The sequence below is a fragment of the Talpa occidentalis genome, unplaced genomic scaffold, assembly GCF_014898055.3.
Source record: "Talpa occidentalis isolate TD23 unplaced genomic scaffold, MPIMG_talOcc4v2.1 talOcc4.6, whole genome shotgun sequence".
NCBI classification, from domain to species: domain Eukaryota; kingdom Metazoa; phylum Chordata; class Mammalia; order Eulipotyphla; family Talpidae; genus Talpa; species Talpa occidentalis.
In genome coordinates, this window is record NW_023604972.1 from 28,387,894 (window position 1) to 28,411,489 (window position 23,596).

The 23,596-nt window shown below is 38.3% G+C and overlaps 1 protein-coding gene across 5 annotated transcripts in view; it reads left to right on the plus strand.

Moving 5' to 3' along the window:
• DCUN1D4 (defective in cullin neddylation 1 domain containing 4) overlaps positions 1–22,699 on the plus strand; it is a 79,452-nt gene extending 56,753 nt beyond the window's left edge. For 4 of the 5 annotated variants that reach the window (XM_037530689.2, XM_054688495.1, XM_054688496.1 and 1 more), the window contains 4 exons: positions 4,673–4,781; positions 16,990–17,094; positions 19,164–19,266; positions 19,372–22,699. In XM_037530689.2, the coding sequence (XP_037386586.1) occupies positions 4,673–4,781; positions 16,990–17,094; positions 19,164–19,266; positions 19,372–19,427 (373 nt within the window). In that variant the 3' untranslated portion in view covers positions 19,428–22,699. The remainder of the gene's footprint in view (positions 1–4,672; positions 4,782–16,989; positions 17,095–19,163; positions 19,267–19,371) is intronic. The other variant, XM_037530685.2, reaches the window with a different exon arrangement.
• The last annotated feature ends 897 nt before the right edge of the window (positions 22,700–23,596 follow it).

Genomic DNA, 23,596 nt, shown 5'->3' on the forward strand with positions numbered 1-23,596 from the left:
GGAACTCTGAACAAAGACCAAATATATGAGAAATGTATTTTGGATCATCTGAATGACCAAATGCATATTTCTTATCAATCACAATCTTGTAGGGTTTAATGTCCATTTTTGTTTAGTTCTTTGATTCTTTTTGCATTTGCTTTGGCAAAATATTTTACACAACGACAGGCTTTGCCCATCTGTTTTGAGGGCCGAGATTTCCTGGAAGAGGTCTCAGGGGTGTTAGGAGTAGGGGTGATGAGGACTCTCAAGGCTTTTTGTTTGGAACTCTGCTTGCCACTTTGTGTGATTCAGGTGCTAGTGGATGTGGCTTCCAATAGAATACTGCTACTTGGGCCTTGAAATTCAGGTGTAGTGACAAGCCTGATCCACTGCATGGGCATTGAGGGATCTGCTTTTCTTTTATGATATGAAACTTTGAGATTGGTTTCCTCATCAAAGAGGTGGACATAATTACTCAGAATAACTATTCATTTCTTTATAGTTCAAAAATAGTTACTTTTCCAGCTTTAGGAATCCCCCTTTGCATCCCTCCCACACCTCCCTGGATTCATCATTTGGTCTGCAAATATTTGAATGGCCGTGATGCCATGCATCGTATTCCAGGTCTTGCGGAAACAAAATCCATGAGCATGACAAAGTCCTTCTGGGGTAGCAGGATCTTGGAAGCAATATTTAGGCAAGAGAGTCAAAAGATTAAAAAAAACGATTAAAATAGAAGTGATCATAAGGCTACTTCTTTTTTTGCTACTTAAATAGACTAAATAGGAACTGTATTTGTAAGGTATTATTTACACCTTATTTGTAAGGTATATGTGCACCTAGTAAATACCTCTCAGAGGCTAATCCTTTATATGCTTTAAAGACAGAAAGTGTTGTCTCTTGAATTAACTGTTTGGATTCTTTTTTCTCTTTTGCTTAAGTTTTGGTTTTATTAGACTAGTCCAGTGAAATGTTTTGGACTCAAATTAGAATTAATACAAATAAAGTACAGAATCTGTTTTTTTTTTTAATCTATATTAGTACATTTAAATAACACCCTACATTTTAAAAAGTACTATATGGTAAGAGTGTACTAAAAATAGAAAGAAAGCTCTCAAGATTTGGAACTCGAGTTTTTAATCAGTCCTACCATGTTCTGGGTGTTTCTGGCAGTGTCTCCAAAGTCAGGAGGTAGAGTGATGAACTGTGCTCAGCCCTGGGCACTCTGAAGTCAGTCTCCTTGGTCCTGTCCAGAGGAATTATATGAAGGATCTCCTGGGTGGTGTTTTATGAGAGTGTTGGAAGAAGTGACAGTAGTTGGTGAGGAATGTCCCCAAGCTCGCTAGATCATTCTCAATCAGATATGGCACAACTTTTGTTTAAACTGACTGTGTTGTATTTATTGCCTTGTTTCAACATGTAAGATTTAAGGTTATCTCTGATATATCAAGCTTATGGAGATGTTTAAACAAGACCAAATAAGCTGTGTTAGAATTGTAGCTAACTGCATAGAACTAATTGATGGGCTGGGAAAACACTTTGTGGCCGATTAAAGGGGCAAAGGCAAACTTGTCCCATATCCCAGGAGAAATACTTCTGATTCTATAACTTCTGAGGATTATTGTCCTGATTCCTGTTGCCCCTGAATCTATTACAGCAGCAAATTTCAAATAAGAAATGACCCCACGTTATTTTGTTTTGGGGAAATGATTTTCCTTAGCAATGTCACTCGGTCACTGTATGATTTCTGTGAGTTTTCTTATCCATGGTACACCGAGAAACTGACTTTTTTCCTGACAAGTCTCAGGCTGCTCACGTAAGTTCTGGAGCCTGTTTCTTAGCAGGCCTGTGTTAGAATCTAATCCCTCTGCCACTAGATGGCAGCCTCTGGCTCAGATGGGGTGACTCAGTGGCCTATTTCCCTAATGGGGCAAATCCAGAGACTTGCAGGACAAGGCCCCTTTTAAAGCAGATTAAACTCCTCATTGACAATATTAGCTCTGACCCATATAACCGTCCTTAAAAGGTACATGGATCAAAAAGATTGTTTTGGGCATTTTGTACTTGAAACATGATTTTCATAATTTGAACTCAATTATTGGACTCAAATTTTTCATTTCTTACACTCCAGAGAAGATCTGTGAGCATCCCTAACACTGTGAGCAGCCCAAAAACTTGAAGCTACTGTATTTCTTTCAGCTATGTAGTGGTTATCTAAATGAATGGTTCCTGCTCTTGAGTCTTTTGTAACAATCAGCTGTTCTTCCTGCTCTCATGGGCAGGACTAAACTAAACTGCCTGCCAAAATCTGGCCAATTTCCTGTGTCTTTAGTTCTTGACCTTCCTTTCCAATGAAGAGCAGGGACCTGGGCCTTACATGTTTTAACTAACTTCCCTTCTCTTGAACCCTCCCCTTTACTACTATTAATAGTTATTTATATATGGCAAACAAAAAATCAAACCATACAGTAGAGTGCCTAGTACAGAGTCAATCCTGACACCTCCCCCATATTCCCAGCTTACTACTTGTGTATCACTAGAATCTCCATGCCCCTTCCCACCCTCATTTGGACCCTGGCACTAGATCTCTAACTAGACTATCAGTGTCTCTTTTTTTCCTTCCCCACCCCTTCTCCACAGAGATCCGGAATGAGCTTTTCAAGATACGGACATGATTATGGTCTCCCTGTGGCTTCCATTTTCTAGGATTCATTGTGAAAAAACACTGTGGACCACCAAAAACCTTTACAGTCTGGCCCCACTTCCCTTTTCATTTTGTGCCACTTTCCCTCTTATTCTACCCACTCTGTAGTCACAGTACTTTTGTTTTTTTGTTGTTGTTGTTGTTGTTGTTTTTTTATATCTTCGGACTTGCCATGCTCCATTCTGTCACTGGGCCTTTGCACATATGCTGTTCCTTTTATGTGGAAAGCCCTCCGAAAACATTCATCCAGTTTCTATTTAACTTTGGCTCAGGTTATCTGCCCCTTAAAAAAGACTTTTCTGATTTATGAAATAGTCTACTGTTATTATGTTATTTTTTTCAAACATTAAGAAGAAATAAAAGGCATTCTAAGTTAATGTAAACTCCTAGAACAGAAGTATTGCCTCTTATTTTGGGCTTTTAGATATTTAGTCATTTCATTAGAAAAATCATAGGTACTTTTGTAGCTGTGAAGCTGTGAATAGTTTTGACAAATGTAGTGCTAAAAATATATCAGTGTAAAAAAATTTATCAGTTTACTCTTGTGAGCAATAGCTTTTAGTGTGTAAAATATTTACATTGATATAGTACCTTATGTGTTGTCTGTATTTAGTAGTAGGAAAAAGCTCTACTGATACACAGCCACATCCAGCATTGAACAACTGTAATATTGCCAGTGAAAATGGTGACTTTTGGTTCTCATTTTTAAGAGCCAGAGACTGTGAACAGAAAATTAGTTTGTAAAAACAACCAATTAGTCTGCTTCCTTAGGAAAACTAAACAGTGTGTCATCTACCTGTGAAAAGAGGCTATCATCACCAGGCTCCCTGGAGAAATGGCTGATTTCAAGTCAAGTCAAGTCAAGTAAGGAAAGTACAGGGTGAGCTGGAATATCGTGTGCCACAAAGCAAGGACATGTTCAGAAGCTGATAGGAACATGTCAGAAGGCCAGTGGTGCCATCACCCAAATCAGGTCATACTGTGCATTGAAAAGAACAGATTATAATACTGAATAAGAACCAAAAATCCTTAAATCCAGAAAATGCAGAAGGTGCTGAGTAGAACTCTTTTTTATAGAATAATTGTGACCAGTAAATGTAAAGGGCATGATGAGATTAGAAAAAAATCACCATTTGTAAACATAAAATTGATTCAGGCAGGTATTGTCAAACACGGGGTGGTGAAATATTGAGAAACAGGAAATTTGTAGTCTGAAGATACCATCCCAGGGATTGCAAGAGCCATTTCAAGGGAGTACACCGACCTGTATATGGGTGCCACTTTAGTAAATCAGCTATCACCGATAACGAGGGAGACTGTTGGTAATAAACCTCCTAGTGAGTTACACTGAGAAGGACATTCTGTGTGGTGGTGTCAAAAGTGGCCAACCTAAACATAATCATAGGGAAGTTGTCTGACAGACTGAGATTCTAGGAAACGACTGGTCTGGTCTCTTCAAAAATGATGTGGTCAAAAAAGACAGAAAATAGGTGGGCATCTTTCTAGAGATTAAGGAACATGACAGCTAAAGGCAGTTCATGAGCACTGATTGGATCCTAGATGAGAAAAAGCAGCAGCTATAAAGAAAATTGAAACAATTAGGAAATTTGCATATGGGTGTATATTAACTGAGAAAACATTCAGTAGGAAATGGAGTGGTGATGGCATTTTTAAGTATTTAGTGGTGATAGTGTGTCATGTTTACTTTTAAATAGTGCAGAAAAAAGTGCATGAATGTGAGAAAGCACAAATGTGATGAAATTCATTGCGATTAGAGGGGATGGCTGGATGGTGCTTATTTGCAATTCTCATGTTTTCTGTACATCTGAAATTTTTTTAAATAAAAACTGTAGGAAAAAATAGGTCATTGTTGACGTATTCCAACATCAGGGTTTTTATCCTATCTTTGGTATTATGTTTTTTGTTATTGCCCCAACTAAGACAAAAACTCAGGTTATAATTTGCCTTTATTCTCTTTTTTTCTAGATGTGATACCACAGAAAAACTCAGAAATACTTTGGATTATTTACGATCATTATTAAATGATTCTACAAACTTTAAACTTATTTACAGATACGCGTTTGACTTTGCACGGGTGAGTTCTTTGGAGCCTATCCAGATGTTTTCTTCTCTTCCCTCCCCTTTTTTTAATTGCTCATTGAGGTTTGTTTTCACTTGCTACAGCAAAGAAGTTGAATAAGGTACTCCCAGGATGCTAGTTAATTTCTTTGTATATGTACATTTTCTAAACTAACCTGATTCTTAGCAATTGTAATAATGTTAGCAAAAAACTGCAGTGGCAGACATTTAATAACTCTTGCAAGTAATTAGTTGAAGAATTTATAAATGGGCATGTAATAGACACTATTTAAATGTCTCTTAGATTAGCCTGGAAAAACTTCCTTTTAGAAAGAACCAAATTTCACCCATTGAATTTACTGGAATAACCTATTCAGATCTAATCTAGCTTTACTTTGGGTGCAATATTGTATTTGGAAATTACTTGAATTTGAAAGTAGGGCTAACATTAGTTACATGTTATTTCTGATCATTTTTTGGAAAAGTGATCAGTCATCCTGTTTGTAACATAGTGACCTCTAGGTCTAAATGCATTGATAATGGTTCTTTAGGAGTGAAATAAGGTCCTGTTTTTCATTCTGGCCACTATAGGTAGTGGCACCAGTTGTGAGTATATTCATTCATACACAATCACAATAATATTTTATTTGGAAGCAGTATTTTCTGTTACGTCTGTGTGTTTGGTTGGATTAAGGTGACTAGGCTTTCTTAGTTGATTTTCAGTCATTTTCCAGTTTTTTTTTTAAAGCAAAGAATAATGATTTTTTTTCTTACCACCATCTCTTTCACTTTACCTGCTTTGGCTCTGCTAGTACAACACCAAAGGTTTGTTCAGTGGCAAATTCTGGCACATCTATAATAACCTGTCAGTAGTTCTCTGTGGTGCCCTCATTTGTGAGTGTTTGTTGCAATCTTCAAGTGAAATCACAGGGTGCATAAATATTTATAGATGTGAGCAGTTATTTGGTGAATTGAGGTACAGTGTTTTTTACTCAGTGGCATTTGTATAATTGTATATAGAAATTATCTGCTGGATGTTTTAGGAGTAGATGTACAGTTTGTAGTATGAAATGCTTTATTTCATGATAATGAAATGGAAAATGCTTTATTTTCCTCCCAAAGTGTTTTTATTGTATGGGTGAAAGTTTGTTTAGAAGCATTTATACATATACACACACACACACACACACACACACACACGTGTATGTATGTATATACACCTTCTCACCAAAATAATATTCTGTACCTTCTGTGTTTGGGGTTAAATTTTCCCACACATCCCCTGCTTTAGAGCCAGTTTCCGTTCTCCTCCCTGTCCTCCCTCCCGTTCTGTCTCCCTGATCCGTCTCCCCAGGGCCCTTTTGGTGCTCCACCGCACCCTCCTCAGTCGAGCCCTCAGCACTCTGCTTGCGTCCCTACCCTTGTCCTTAGTTCCGACCCTTCTCATCCAGCGCCAGTGGGTGTCATTCACCTGCCATTAGCCCCGGTGTCCATTCGCCGCCTGCTCACTGAGGCCTGATTCAGTATCTTCTCTTCGCCTTTGTGTCGTGTCAGGCTTCACTGTGTCCCTGAGCAGCTCTGAAGTGGCAGACGGGATGGTGTTAGTCTACTTCACAGAGGAAGGAAGTTAGAAGTTAGAATCGTTTTGTTGTTTTGTGTAGCTGTATCCCACAAATTGTGAGCTATTTTATTTTCATTTGCACTCTGTTCAAAATATTTTCCAGTTTCTCATGTGGCTTTTTTTTTTTTTTTAATAAATAATACAGGTGAAGAGTTTATTTTATTTATTTTTTTTTTTTAAGACTTATTTATTTATTTATTTATACAGCACTGGGTACAGTCAGAAGCACGGGAGGGTGAGAGAATTCACCAGAGCCAGAGCAGGTAGCAGAACAGGCAGACTGACAAAGTACACTGCTGAGGGGAGCAGTGGGTGCCACAGGAGAGGCCTGCTGTGCCATGTGGAACCCTCGCCGGTGGCCGGGGATCGAACCGGCGCTGCAGAGGCTGTGGGCAGCTACGCAGCCCAGCTTTCAACCACTGCGCCGCCAGGGGAGGCCCGGCTTTTTTAGTTTTTTTGACTCCTCGTTGGTTGTTTAGAAAACTATTGTTCATGTTGTTTATTTTCCAAGTTTTCAGGAATTTCCTTGTAATATTTCTCTTACTGATGCCTAGTTTAATTCTGCTGTGGTCAGAGAATATATGTTATATAATTTCAGTCCACTTAAATGGAGACTAGATTTCTGGTTCAGAGTATGGTCTGCTGTGATGAATATTTTATGTTTACTTGAGAAGAAGGAATATTTGATGTTGGTGGAATATTCTATATGTGTCAGTTAGGTCAAGTTGGTTGATAGTGTTATTCACATCTTCTGTATGTCTTTGATTTCTATTTTTTCCTGTTAATTACTGAGAGAGGAATGTTGAACTCTCCAGCTAAAATTATTTCTCCTGTTACTTCCATTGGTTTTTTGCTTCATATATTTTGAAGCCCTGATAGTAGGTATAGACAAACTTTGTTTTCTCATGTCCTCTTGAAGAATTGACCCTTTCAGCATTATGAAATATCTCTAATCGCTAGTAATGTTCCTTGTTCTGAAGTTTACTTTGATGCAGTATAGCCACCCCAACTTTCTTTTGATTAGGCTGCATGATTTGTCTTTTCCTCAACCTCTTAAAGATAGTACATAGTTGGGTTTGACAATAAACTGTCTTAATTGAGGTGTTTAACCCATTTACATGCGATGTAATTATTCCTGTGGTTAAGTTTATATCTCCCCCTATCTTCTTGGCGGTTTTTTTCTCCTGTTTGTCCCATCTGTTTTTTGTTCCTTTTTTCCTCTTCATGACTTCTTTTCAATAGAGTTTTTTTATGATTCCATTTTCTCTCACCGTCGTCTTGTTAACTATATGTTTCCTTTTTCTTGTGGTTGCTCTAGGCCTTACAGTGTATATCTTTAAATTTCCACAAATTTTAACTAATGTTACATCACTTCATATATAATGCAAGAATCTTTACAACAGTATACTTTCTACCTTTTCACACTTTTTGCTCTTGTTCTATATTTTATTTATACATGTGTTATAAATCTCAAAATAAATTGTCCTAATCTATTAAGACTGCTTTAAGAAGCTACCAGAGAATCAGTACCTTATAAACAACAGAAATTTATTTCTCACAGTTCTGGAGGCTGGCTGTAAGGCCACAATGGCAGAAGGGAAGCGGGATCTCTCTAGGGTATTGGCCTAGTCCACATTCAGTAAGGACTCTACTGTTATGACCTAATCAGCTTACCAAGGCCCACTTCCTAATACAAGCACCTTGGGAGTTAGAATTTCACCTTTGGAATTTTGAAGGGACACAAACATCTGTACTATAATGTATTTTGTTGTTTTTGCTTTAAATGGGCAAAAATGTCTTTAAGTCTTTAATATTGCCCAAATATATACCTTTTCTGTGCTTGTCATACCTTTTGCATCAGTCCATAGTTCTATCTGGTATCATTAGCTTTCTGCCAATAGAATTTTCTTTAATATTTCTGTAGAACAGATCTGTTGGTGATGAATTCTCTATGCTTTTATTTTGCTTTCAATTTAAAAAAAGATGTGCTTCTCTGAATAAAAGATTCTAGGTTCTGACAGTTCATTCAGCCATTACTTTAATGATATCTCCATTGTCTTTTGTGGCTTCTGATGATAAATCTGGCATAGTTTTTGTTCTTTTGGACATAGTGTCTTATTTTCTGACTGCTTTTCAGCAAATTGATTACAACATGTCTTGGCATAATTTTCCTTGTGCTTATTCTGATTGGAGTTTCTTGGATTTTTTTGGATCTGTGGGTTTATCGTTTACAGTAAATTGGGAAATTTTCTAGCTGTTATTTCTTCAAATATTTTTTTCTGTTCTCTTTGGGACTACAGTTAATTCCTATGTTGTTTGCTTGATGCTATCCCAAAAGCCATTGATGCTGTGGTCAAAGGCTTCCAGCTTTTTCATTTTGAATGATTTTTATCACTATGTCTTCTAATATTAATCTTTTTTTTCCTGCAGCATTTAGCTTGCTATTAATCTTAGCATATTTTTCATTTCAGATAGTGTACATTTCCTCTCTAGAAGTTGCATTTGTGTATTTGTTACAGCTTTTACTTCTTATCATGAGCATATTTTCTAACTTATAGAACATTTAGGTCATGTTTATTACAAGTGTTTTAACAACTTTGTCCTTGGGCCCTCATTTCTCCCCATCTGAGTCTCTCTGTGTGTGTTGGTTAATTTTTGTCTTCGTAGTGGATCATATTTTAGTTTCTCTGCTTGATATTGTGAATCGTGTTGTTGGTTGCTGTGGTTTTTGTTGCATTTCTTTAAAGAATATTGGATTTTTATATTTTTCTGGTGCCTACTTAATGCTACTTGGAATCAGTCTGACTTTTTGAGAAGCTCTGGTCCAGAATAGCCTTCAGTCCAGGAATGTTTTAGGCCTGCTAGTGAGGCAGCGTGCCTGAGGGCCCACCCAAGCCTGATGATGACCCTGGCTCTATGTGGGCTGCTCTGAGGCTTTTTGCTCACTCTTTGAAGAGCTTCTTTGCCTAGACTCATATGGTTTTCTTTCACATATGCACAGGTAAGTCCTTGGCCAGATTTGGGGGGAACTTCTATAGATTTACAGATCTCTGTGTAGCTCCCACATCACAGTATTTTGCCACAAAAGATGGCCACCTTTGTCTTCCCGAACTCCAAACTGCCTTTTCCAACTCAGCGAGACCGTTGGGCTGGATTTGGGTTTTCCTCTTCCAATTCTGTGGCCTGGAAAGCGTCTCCACAGAGGAAGCTGGTATCTCTGGAGGGCTTACGTTCTGTGTCCTTTTCCTCCGGGCTCACAGTCCTGTGCTGCCTGCTGTCCAGGGTGTAGAAGTCAACACTCCATGTATTTTGCCTGGGCTTGTTATTGTTTGAAGTGAAAGGAAGTACCTGGTTTCTCTAACTCCATCTTGGTTGGAAGCAAAATGCAAATACCCAATCACACCCAATCTTTTTTTTCCTACTAGAAAAATGACTCCTAGAGGTAATAACTCATAATTAACACAGCAGTCTTTTAAAATTAAGTTTGGAAATGACAAAGTTAAGGATATTCTAAATATTCCCTATTTCAGGTGACAATGGTATATAATGCATTAGATACTCTGAATTACACCTTATAGTAACAACCCAGGAAAGAAACTGTAGTACAATACCAGAAAATTAGAAATGGTTCCTTTAACATCTTTCCACTGAGATTGTCATCCCAAGGTGCAATTGCTTATCATCACCTTCAACCTAATATCAAATTAAAAACAGTATTTGGCTATAAAATTGTACTGTTTTTCTCCTAATTTACTTTGGCTTGAACTTACTTACCATCTCATGGATGTCACTGAATTATAAAACTTTAGTACTAAAAAATCACAGATCACTTTGTCCAGTGTTGTAGTTATGCAGATGATGAAACAGCCAGAGAGAAAGGGTCCATGCAAAAGCCCCTCCTCTCCAACACTCCATCAGGCCAGTCTCCTCTCCTCAGAGCCACGCCGCCTACCATGACTCAAAACTGTTACCAACCTATGCTCTCTTTAGTTAGAGGAAGGTGTTGGGATGTAAATTCAAGGGCAGTAGGATCAGTTCTCTCATACAAGTAAAAGTTCATCTCAGAATTTTCATGAATAGGTTTGTTTCCCCCAATGTAAAATTTATTTACTGTATAAATAAATATTACTGTACCTTTATGAACTGTGTATTTATAAGCAAATATTACCTTTTAAAAAACACCAGTGTTTTTATTCCTTTTTTAAAAAGGATCTAGTGAGAATAAGATTGGAAGCAGAAGATGAGATAGGCTAAATATAGTAATTTTTTGTTGCTCTGGAAATAGTAATTAAATATCAGTTAAATTTGATTTTCCTACATTCTCTTTGGTGGACACAAGTTACTATGCTGGAAAGTCATGGAGTGAGTAGACATGGCATTTTGAGAAGAGTAAATGTTGGGCCCTGTCAGCCTGCTGAGAGACCATCTTAGACCTAGAATAGACACCATGAGTTTACACTGCTGTCCATAGCAATAGATCTTTCTAGCAGTACATTCCAGTCCTGAGTGCAGAAAGAAGAGAGAACAATGGGATGGATTGAAAGTGAGAAGTGTGTGGATTGAAAGTGAGAAGGCAGATGGGAGTTGAGAGGAGCTAGCCTAGTGTGATTGCGGTGGAGCCAGATGGAATCGGGTGGGAGGTGGTTAGGGGAAGCTGCTGGAGAAAGGGGAGCAAGGTGACAGGCAAGGAATGGCTCTTGAGTGCACGAAGAATGGGAAGAGTATTCTAGTGTGGGGGTTGTTCTCTCTTGTTAACGCCTCAAAAAATAGCTTCAAAAGTTATAATGCAGGGTTTTATGGAAGCAGAAGTCACCAGTGGCAATCTCTCACACTGAGAGAAGCTCTTCTGGCAGTTTGTCTTTTGCAAGTCAGTCCTTACTACCTCACTTTTCCAGCGGTAGCTGCCTGAGCATGTATTTACTATTTCTGAGGCAGTATTTTGGGAAGATGTTAAGAATTTCTTCATAGTAAGGCTAATGTTTCTCCTTCCTCTAAATAAAACAGCAGCTAAGTCATTTCCATTTAACTAGAAATGATTATGAATGTTACTCATAGAAATCAGTAAGGAAAACTTTCTGGATTTGTGATACTTGAGAATTCTGCCTGACCCACATCTGTTGTGACCTTGCACTTCCTCTTCTAACTTGAGACAGTTTCTTCTGAGCCAAGACATTTGTCAACATACTTATTCCCTTCTGCACACAGCCCTCTCAGCACAACACACACATTATCTACTTTTCCCTTACATTTTTACTGGAAATTACAAAGAGAACAGAAGGTAGGCTAGGATGAGCACAAGAGTGGGGAGACTATGTAGTCATCTAGTCATCTAATCCTGAGTCCCTTTTCCTGGAAATGTTATCAGGTTTACCGTTAAGATTACTCTTTGGTTATTGACTGTCCAGATCTGCTTGCCAGTTACTTGTAAAGCTAGTTGGCCTCTGTGTCTCTTTAAATCTCTCTTTTTTCAGAACCTCTCAGGGAAGTGTAAGTGGTACATTGAAGAGCTGACAGTCAGACGTCCTGGTTCAAGTCCCAGCCCTACTGCATCATTTCATGCCTGCACCGTGGTTTCCTTAGTTATAAATTGGAGATGATGATAATTGGCCATGCTAATAGGATTCTTGTATTAAATGAATGAGTATAAAGGCACTTAGAACAATTTCTCATTCAAATTAACTTATTTCTCAATAAAAGCTAACCATCAAGTTTGAAATTGTTTAATTATTCTCCACTGACATTTACTTAGGTATCTGTAAACATCAAGTTTCAAGTAATGACTTATTGTCCAAGAATGGTGCTTAGAGTAGTAGAATCTGTAACAAATAAAATGACAAAGACTGTTCTTGTTGGCAGATTTTTTTTCTTTTGTTTTAAAAGAAGTGTCAGTCTTGAGCTTAATTAAGTAATTGCTAGGCAAACATTGTTTTCTGTAAACTAATGTTGGCTGAGTTGTAAGAGCATAATTATCTAGCTTCATTTTTCCTAATGAAGGGTACTCTTGGGTTTTATGACTTTTTTTAAACATGATTTAAAAAATAAAATCTCCCATTCAAAAAATGGATTTGCAGTGTATCAAGTCATTAGTTAAGATTCAAACTCTATTTTTACCTTATGTTTATTTACTTAGCTGTGTTAAGGAGACCTGCATTTTTCATTTGCATTTTGTTTTTTTTTTTTTGTAAAAAAGATTTATTTCTTTATGCATACAAGAACTGGGGTACAGGCCAGAGGTGCAGGAGGTGAGAGGATTCACCAGAGACAGAGCGGGGAGCAAAACAGGCAGATGGACTGAAGACACTGCTGAGGGGAGCAGGAGAGGTCTGCCACACCATGTGGGTTTCTCCCTGGCGGGCCGGGGATTGAACTGCTGCTGCAGAGGCTGCAGACAGCTTCACAGCACAGCACTCAACCAGCTGCGCCACCGGGGAGGCCCTCAATACTTTTCTTTTATAAAGTGTTTAAGCAAGTTTCATCTACTTCAGGGTAGTATTTATTTTACATTTTTTAAAAAAGATTTATTTATTTATGCAAACAAGAGCTGGAGTACAGGCCAGAGATGTGGAAGTGAGAGGATTCACCAGAGGCAGAGTGGGAAACAGAAAAGGCAGACTAACAAATACACTGCTGAAGGGAGCAGCGGGTGAGACAGCAGAGGTCTGCTGCACCATGTGGATAGCTCCCTGGCTGGCTGGGGATCGAACTCATGCTGCAGAGGCTGCGGATAGCTTCAAAGTGCTGTGCTTAACCCCTTGTGCCCCAGGAAGGCCCTCCGTTTGTATTTTGTAACCCCTGTAGTCTCAAGTGAGAATTTCTGTTTAGGAATTTTTAATTCACATGTCAATTTCTGATTTTGTTGTCACCACTTAAAGTTTATCAATCATGGTCATTTACATATTGTTTCTGGAGCCCAACTAGTCTCTCTTGAAAATCTTAGTGGTTTTTTTCACCCGGTGAAGATTTTGTTCTTCAATTTTAATAATTCAAAGTTCCATTCTTCATAAATCACTCTTTAAGTTATAGAAACTTGTGAAAGTTGAAATAAAGCATCTAAAAACATTGGGGGCCTCTGATATTGCATATCTGGATAACTATTTTTTTTTTTTAATTTTATAGAGGCATGTTTTTTATTATTTATTTGTTTGTTTTGTTTATACAAGCACTGGGTACAGTCAGAAGCGCGGGAGGGTGAGAGAATTCACCAGAGCCAGAGCGGGGAGCAGAGCAGGCAGAAGGACCGAAGTACACTGCTGAGGGGAGCAGCGGGCGTCAGGAGAGGTCTGCGAGCCATGTGGGACCCTCCTCCGGTGGCCGGGGAGCAGCCGGGGATCGAACCAGCACCGCGGAGGCCGCGGGCAGCTTCGCAACCCAGCACTCAACCGCTGCGCCACCAGGGAGGCCCATATCTGGATAACTATTAACACATATTTGAAGATTCACTTTTGTAATGCATTTTGATTTACATATTTACAATGAATTATTTAATTACTTTGTTTCAGTGATTTGTGCCATCTAAGAAAGAAATACCACATTTCACAGCATGCCCTATACTCGAATAGTCTTACATAAACAAAGACTTTTTTTCATATTAGAACTCCAAATCAGACCTTCATAAAATGTAATTTTTCTTTCCTCCACATGATCTGTTATTAGCTTGAGGAGTGAACTTCTTCCATATACAGAACATACCTCCCTAGATTATGCAATTCAGAGTAGGATCCTTTGCTTTTGCAGCTGCACTGTAAGAGGTCTGATCTCATCTGGAACTCCTGTTTTAATCTGTGTTTAAGGAAGACAACAAGGCCAGATCAAGTTGTGTGTCTAGGGCATTGGTGCAGCTTCATTACAAAGAACCTATTCAGTTCATATTATTTTTTGAAAAATGACCTTGTTTTTTAATTTGTTATCTTAGAAAGCTCAAGTTTATGAAATATATACCTATACATCTTGGGTCAAGAGGTAGGCAGGGAGGAAAGTTCCATTCCCTCCTGTAACCTTGGTGGGCTTTCTGGACATGCTGATTGACTCTTGACAGTCTGTCTCAAGGTACTTTCTGCTTAGGTTCTGACCTTAGGATGCAGAAATCTGCCCCTTGTCCTTGGTGCTCAGTGAGTAGAGGGTCACAGGGTGTTGATAGTGTATTATTTTAATTTCTTGTGAGTAGCTTCTAGATGCCGTTGCTGTACTCCTTGAATTTGTTAAGTTGATTTTTTTTTTTTTTAATGCCCATAATGTTGATGGCTGCCTCATAGCATCCTGGGAGACTCATGTCACTTATAATTGAGAACCCCTTTGCAGAGAATTCCATTAGGATCATGGTCAGAGAGCCTCAGGGCGTGTCTTCTTTGCTATTTAATAGATGTTTGCTGTGGGATCTCTCTACTGTATTGTTCCCAGGAACTTGGAGTGTTTCCAGTTACGGTCATTGCACTTGGCCTCAAATCCATCCACAGGCAATGTTGGTTATCAGCGCGCTGCCACTGTTCAGATCCTGAGTGCATCCATAATATCTTTCTCTTATTTGCTAGGCAGAAGATGGTGTTAGTGATTGCGAGCTGCTGGCTGGCACCCTTGCAGAGCAGGAGTAAGTGAGTGCGGTTCAGCTTTCCGAGCCTGTGAGTCTGCTGCCTCTCCTCCATGTTTTGGCACCACTGCCAAACACATGCATTGAAATCCTTCATGATCATCAGTTTGTCAGATGATTATATTGTTGCAAAGAGTCTGTCCAGGTCCTTCGTATCTATTTTTTTTTTTTTTAATTTTTTTGTCACTTTAGTGTATGTCCCTTGTGATGAGGACAGGCATTGACAATGTTGGAAGAAGGCACAAACATCTCAAGGCAAGACTAGCTATCGGAGGTTTGGTGAATGAATGCCACACTCCTCAGAAGGAGGGCTTTTGCAGAGCACCAGCATCGTCGGCCCAGGGCTGCACGAGCTGCTGCTCAACAGAGAACGTGGGCCCAGTCCTGTGGTGCCTCAGGTGTCTCTAACAGTTTGCTCGTTTTCTTGTGGAGTGCTTCATAGCGTGGTGTGCTGTTGCTGTCTGCCACACCTGTGTTACGGGTGAGAGGAAGTTTTCCATTTGCTTGCACAGTGCAGCACATAAGCACAAGCCCTCAGAGGGTGACAAACCAACGAAGCTTGGTTCACAAAGTTGGGCAGTGTATAGAGTCCCTTTCCTACCGCCCTCTCCTCGGGATTGGGTCCTGCCGCCCGCCCTGCGCAGGACGGCAGGCATGGCGGAGGGACAGATGGAATATGTGGAAAGGGGGCCCCGCCTGTGGACTTGGGATCCCCCCACCATCATCAGACTTGACCCGTGTGGCTGGTAACAGCAGGATGACGCGGAGCCATCTGACCTGGTCTGTTTCTGAATGGTCGTCACGCTCTATGACTGGGCCCAGAAGACAGACCTATCCCACGTCTTCTTGTACCTTCATCTACTGTGTGTGCTCGTGTTGAGCAGGCCCCTTACATTTGCTGTATTGTTAAATCCAGTGTAATCATCAGAAATTCTCTGTGTAAAAAAGAATACTTTTGCATTAGAGTCCTTGAAGTAACTATTTATTTTTTTTCTGGAGGTATGTGTGGCTGCATGTGTGGCTGACAGTGGTGACGGCGTCATCCCGTAATTTGGTGAACATTTACATTTCACGTCAAAGGGGGTAGCCAGGAACCATTCATAGAAAAGTAATTTTGCAACTTGCCACTGTCATTAAGATACCACATGAAGGCCAACTTGGGCTGTGTAAAGTCACCATTCGTCCCAACCTAGGTCCTATGTTCCTTTTCAGACAAACTACTCATTGGGAAACTTGAAAGGAAGAAGAGAATGAGAAATGAGGGTTTTTATTTGCAGATGTAAATGGAGTGAGGTTAATCTGCCCAAATTCAGGCTCTTGTATTATTCCTTTTTGGTTTCCTTATGAAATGTTGTCTTTCACTTGGTTACTAGTTAGGCATTTATTGCTAGGCGATTTTTCACCTGACAAATCCAAGGTAAGGGAGACTGTAACAGATGACTTTCCCCCAGCTTGGGTGGGTGAATTCATCCTCTTACTTGGAGAGATTCTCCAAAGTCCAGCATTTATTATGAGCTGAATTTAATTCCTATTAAGACATTTATCAATGAAATAAAATTGTTGGAAAATGATTTTTATTAAGGAAACCTGATTCCTAAGCATGGAAATCAAAACCTTTAAATTCCATTTAGTTGGGTTATGGATGTTTGAGTCAATAATTATAAATTGGGTAATTATCATAAGTGTCAAACAGCAAGTGATGGTTGAATTACAGATTTTTATTTATCCCATGAAATAATTGTAGATACGTTACTATGTAACTAATTGACTTTCTGTTAAGGTGATCTTTCAGTCGACATGGGTCTTTCTCACAATAAATTTGTATATTACCAAAACAAAGCTTTTCCATTTTGTTCAGCTTACTCCCCTACCACCTCCTTAGTCTTAATTCGGGGTTTTTATGGTGTGTGATAAATGAGCTATTTACTGATTTCTTGTTGAAGTTCAAAACAAATTTGGATTACTGGAATTTATTATTTGGGGGCATCTGGCTCATCCTTGTTTTTGTTTGTTAAACAGGAAAAGGACCAGCGCAGCCTAGACATAAACACTGCCAAGTGCATGTTGGGACTGTTATTAGGAAAAATCTGGCCCCTTTTTCCAGTTTTTCACCAATTCTTAGAGGTACCAAATTGTTATTTTTTGTAATGTATGTTTGCTTGCTAAGAACTACCAAATAATATTTAACTTAAGCATTTTATGTAATATTTTTGTTTGTTGTACTTTTCTGCCTGTAGGAAGTATGGTGACAAAATTGCTGTCCATGAGCAACTCCCTGTTTCCTCTGAGTGTATCTGTGAGAATTGGATGTTGTATGGCATTACACCTTGGTACAGATGCATCAGAACCAGTCACAGCTCTGTTCTTTCCTTTCTCACCCCTATTTTAAAAGCTTTACTTTTGTTTAGATTGTCTGCTTTTATAAAAGTTGTAAAGATTTACTTCCATTTGTGCCTTTAGATAAGTGTCCACTTTTATTAAGCAAAGGTTAAAAAACATTCATCTGCCTTCTTAATAAAATAAGGTTGTAATGTATTCTTATCTCCCAGTAACTTGGAGGCTTAGAACTAGCTACGTATTAGGCAAACTGACAGTATCTCCTTAAATTAAACTTTGTTCACATTTATATTAAAGATAATATGGCACTCTAGAATTCCATCATTGTTGCTTTGCTTTAAGTATGATGATGGGGAACTTTTTAAGCTGCTGGTTCTTAGGAACTGGTTTTCATGCAGTGTGATACTGTAGGACCTCGAGGTATCTGAGTTGTAAGTTTGACTTCCTTGAGTTGTCATATAGGGCATATCCTTCTTTAAAATGCCCTTTGCTTGAAAGGATATGAGGGTCTTGAGAAAAGCCTGAGTCTTGCCCCGCCTCTTGAAATAATCTGTCTTATAACATACTTTAAGGAATAGTCCAGAAAAACTTCCAACAGATGTTCTTTGAGGGCTGTTTTTAAAACTTGTGTTTTACTATTTTAAAACTTATAATATTACTAACTGGGACTCTGAGCTCAAGAAAAGTATAAAAGCCTGTTAAAATATAAGGAGTATTTTTTTGTTTACATACAGCCCATGTCGACAAATGGTCTGCTCTAATTTCTCTGCCAACCCCAGAAATAAGTTAGCTCTATTTGTAAAAGAAACAGAAATAGCTTCTTGTTCTCAGAGTTTAGCAGAATCGGGCTGGAGTGTGAAGCATTCTTTGGCTGAGAGACCTGCCACAGGCAAATTTCACTGCACAATTCTAGGAGCAGCATCAAGTGTTTCAGTGACTGGTTTTGCTTTTAGTTGCTTAGAAACTTAAACTTGTATTCTGTGCTTTGTTCTCTCTCTCATATTAATTTGCATTTTTCCTTTAATAGGACACAGTTATCTTTTGATTTGGCTTTTCTTGTCTTTGTATCCTCAAAATCATTGGCTCAGTTCCCTTTGCTTTTTACAGTACATACTGTATTGTTTTCCAGTGTTCCTGAGATCAGTGGTTAGGATTTTTGAATTGTCATATCTGGTTTTATTTTTAAATCTTTATGCAGGAATACTCCATTTTAAAATACACATATGGCATATTTCTTGTCTAAGAGAAATCGAAAAATCACTTCGTGGCTATTTTAATTTCTTCTATGATGGCACTCAAGTTTTTAATTACTGGAACTGTAATTTTCTTCCACCGCAAGAACACCTAGTGCAGAGACCACTTGCAGCACTTAGTTAATTCTCCTCTGGTGTCTTCACTGCCTCATGTGTTTAAAGCTGACTTCATATGAGCGTGCCAGTCACGTTAGGGACTGTCGCGGGGAGCTGTTTTTTACTTAGCACTTAACTTTTTGTCAAGCACCAAATGAGGTATTTTACATAAAACACATAAATTATCTCCTGCAACATCTCTATGAAGTAGATATTACCTCCATTTGCTATAAAAGGACTTCTGTAGTCCAGAAATTTTACCTCTAGGAATATAAAGTTGTCTTCCTTTGATGTGCTTGTCATTTTCTGTTGGGCCCCCATATAATATTTTTGTAACAAAAATTGTCATCTTGCTGTCTGTAACCATTTTCCTAGTTGGGTGCTCAGCACACCTCAAATGGAAAGAGTGTAAATAAGCATCATGAACTTTATTGAGTTGATTTAGCAGTTGAAACTGTCCCATTTGTTAATTGTGTCAATAATTCATATTCCTTTTCCCTTCACCAGCAATCAAAATATAAAGTTATTAACAAAGACCAGTGGTGCAATGTGCTGGAGTTTAGCAGAACAATTAATCTTGACCTCAGCAACTACGATGAAGATGGAGCGTGTAAGTAGCGGCGACGCCATCCACTCCTGCCCATCTCTGTCCACTTGCATCTCTTCTTCATTGTGAAAAAGCCTCACAGCTGTGTTGTTTTCTCTTTCTCTTCAGGGCCAGTTTTGTTGGACGAGTTTGTGGAGTGGTATAAAGACAAACAGATGTCCTAGGACTTTATGCATAGCAGCGAGAGAGTCACTGTTACCACAGTTATGTCAACCATTAGCCATAAATTGCTGTTTGTATCAAAGCGCATGCTGCTTTTCTTGCACTATCTCCCTTTTGCAGGGACGTTTTGGTGTTTGCTATTGAATGGGCCAGCTCTGCTTGCTGTGTAGCATTGTTCTCTTGGAAGGCTGCTTTGCAGTTGTATTTACACTACAGATTGGTGAATTTGCCAACGTCCTCACTGTGATTATGTGTATATTGCTGTTTAAATTTTGTATATGTGTATAAAAAAAAGCTTCACCTAGAGATTATTTCTGCAAAAATGTATTGTAAAAATAATTTTTGTGGCATATTTCTAGTCCCTTTTTTCAAATGATCCAATTGTACTTTATTTGGTCTCAAATGTAGCATTTCAGAAAACAAGACAGAACAACTGTTACCGTAAGCAAATGTTGCCAGAATTAACCTTACTGTTGAAGAGGCCAACTTTTGGAAGGAGGTGGGAGTCCTAACTTTTCAGAGGCATATGCCAAATATAATTTGTTTTTCTTAAATATTAGCATTTAAAATAAATGATGAAAGTTATAATTATTTGAAAATGCAGCTATGTTCCATGCCACAAATCATTTCCACCATGCAAGGTATAGTTTTGTGTTTTTGTTTTTTTATTTTCTAATGTTAAAGCTGTAGTAATTTGAATATAGGTACAAATGAACAAATTAAAATTGCACCTTTTTTATGGAGTTTGAACTCTTGTGAGCTTTCTTTAGGGTTTTTTTTTTCTTTCTCTTTTTCTTTTGCATTCTTTCTAGTCAGTGTTTGGGCTGCTGATGCTTCTTCCTATGCCATATTAAGTAAAATTTATTTTGCCGCCTCCATGAAAACCTAACGGTTTGCTGGCAATTTATAACTGCAGAGCACTTTTAGTTGTGGCTTGAATTTTTAAGCTTTCATGATGTCTAATTTTCTAGCTTTTTGGAAAAAACTATACTATAAATGAGAGGTGTTTTGTTTTGTTTTCCTTTTTTGTTTCTTTTATGCTAGGCTTTTCCTGGCAGAATGTCCATTGCAGGCAGTGGACACGAAACCACCAGCATTGCGCTAACTCTATTACACGGTAGGACCTTTCCTGGAGGGGCCACTCGTCATTACCTGAGTAATTTGTACAGAAAGGTGATAGCCATTATTTATGTGGATGAGGAAACAAGAATAAACAGGATGGTATTTTTAGGTTTGTATTTTATGTCTTTTTTTTTTTTTCCCCTGCCATATCCTGCTTGAGGAATGTATAGATAACATGTTTTCCCTTCAACTATCTGGTGCTATTGAAAGACTAATTCAGTCCCTAAAGTTTTGTGAAAACACAAAAGACTAATGATTTAAACTACGTAAAAAGCTAAATGGTGCATTTGAACAAGCAAATACTATAGTTTTATCTGAGCAAGATCCATGATTGAGCATGTAGTGATTGATAGAGGTTTGGATTACTTTGAAATTTAGCCAAAATATCTTTTTGATTTAATGTGAACATTTAAATGACATTAAATGAGTGAAGCACACAGACATGTCTCTTGACCACTCTTTCATAATTTCTTTGCAAACAGTGTTCAGATTGTCGGATAATTTTTTTCCCTAAGTGAACCACCAAAGACAGACATTTTGTGTATATATACGATGTGTGTGTGCTTATACAAAACCGTGATATGGTAGAATGATATTCCTTCTTCTACCAAATAAAAGGGTTTGGTTTGCTGTGAAATAAGCCAGAAGTTTCTAAAACTCTATAATGATTAATTATTACTCACTTAGGAATTTTAGACTCACTTTTACCTTACAGATTCACACCAGATTGCACAAAGTTAATATCTGAAAAGAATAGGAGATATTGATGGCAAGCACAGCTGTTAAGGCCAATGTGTTGAAAGGGTGTCTGTCCCCAGGGTGGGTATGTGTTCGGTGGTGATGCGCTATCGGCAGCTTTGAATCTGTGGAGAACTTAACTTGAATCTTCTTCAGAAGTATCCCATAAAGTTGAAACAATCACACTTTAAAAGCTACAGTTCTTACATATGATCAACTATAGAGTTTTGCTTAAAGCAAACATAAATCACAGATGAAACTTTTTAAAAGTTAAAGAAAATGGAGAACTTTTTTTTTTTTTAAACACTAAGCACAGTTAATCCTAAAATAAAAGAGTTGTTGCCGGGAAAATGTTGTATTTCATCCACAATGTTTTGATGATGGGGGAAACCCCAAGTAAAAACTTAGATTTTAAGAAGTATAATATCAAAGTAAGTATTCTGAATGGGAAATCTTGCACAACTAGAAAACTCTGAATACTTTAAGGTCCCCTGAAAAAGAAGCCTTTGTGCCTGCAGAGTGTTTGCCCTGGGTCTTCTGGATTTTATGTAGTTATTTGTTAGGGGAAGAAAAAAGGGATCAGACAGAACATTAAGAAACTTTTAAAAATATATACCCTAGTTATATAAAATTGAGCAGTCATCAAGCACGCACTTACTGGCTAATGTTAAATAAATTGGGTGCCTTTTTCTGGTTTTCCTTTATCACCTGAGTCTATACCCTTTCCCCTATTCCCGTTGTGTTTCGTTCTCCACACTGCTGTATTCTCGTACTGGAATGTAGCACTTAGATGTTTACTGCTGCGGTAGGTCAGAAATGTCATGATTTGATTTGCCATAAACATCCATTATAATGTTACATGCAGCTTTTTTGAAGCATGGACTCTGAATTAAGTTTTTATAAATCTGACAAGTAGACAAACCTCTAGACTCTAGTTTAATAACAAATTTCTGTTGCCTCTCAGTCGCCATGTTAACAGTGCTTTTGAAGTTTATACAGAAAGCTTTAAAACTTAGTTTGTGCCCTTGGTTTTTATTCTTACAACTGCTAAAATACCTCTGTAAGCCTTATCTTTTATTCTTTCACATGTTGTATAATAAATGTATAGAATTCATTGACCAACTAAAATGTTGGGTGTCTGTAAATGAGACCAAAATGTTGGGTTGCTTTTTTTCATAAAATAATTTCTCTCGGGGGTTACTGTTAAATGAACAGCAGCCAGCCTGTAACTGTGAATGCTTCGTGTCGTCAGTATTTGCATTACATTCATAAACGTGTGCAAGTCCTGTGACTCCCAGCTTAACTAAAATACTGTTATGCCACCTAACTTGAGTACAGCGAACTGGTTTTAGGTTTTAATGGAATTAATGTAAAATGATATCCCATAAATAAAAAGTATTTGTGTTTGGTTTCAGAACTGATTTCTGAATTCTTTCTTCTCTGACTTTTTCTTCAAAATCCACTGGAGGTAGTTTTAAAGTATTTTACTTTTTGTTTTTTTCCCCAACTTTGAGTTTCTTGAATATCTCAGTACTTGAATATCTCAAAGCTACAATGATATACAAAGCTAGAAATGATACAAGAATAATATAATGAATGAATGTACCCATATACCTATCACCTAGATTTTCTAGTTCTGAACATTCTGGCACATTATTTGCACCACTTTGAAGGGGTGTGTGTGTGTGTGTGCATGTTTTTCTCAGTATAGAGATCTACTTTTTTATTAATTTTAATTTTTATTTATGCATACAAGAACTGAGGTGTAGGCCAGAGGCTTCAGGGGGTGAGAGGAATCACCAGAGACAGAGTGGGGAGCAGAACAGGCAGAGCTACTGAACAACGCTGAGGGGAGCAGCGGGCAAGACAGGAGAGGTCTGCTGCTCCATGTGGGTCAGCTCCCTGGCTGGGGATCAAACTTACGCCGCAGTGACTGGAGATAACTTGGCAGTGCGGAGACAGTAACCCCTGCACCACAAGGGAGGCCCCTAGAGATCTACTTTTTTATGAACCATCTGAGAGTATGTTACCTCATGACACTTCACACCTAATATTTTGAAAATGGGGAAATTCTTATAACTGCAACTGAATGATCACAATCAAGAAAATTAACATTGATACAACCCTGTTACCTTATATGGTCCAGATTAAAATCTCCCCATCTGTAGCAATAATGGCATTGATAGTTATTTTTAATCAGGGGTAAGTGTGGCTTTTAGGCATCATGCCATGTTAGTCTCTCTCAACCCAGGACTGTTCCAGATATAGTATTAAAGACAATGCAATGACTCCTCAGCCAAATAGTGATTTC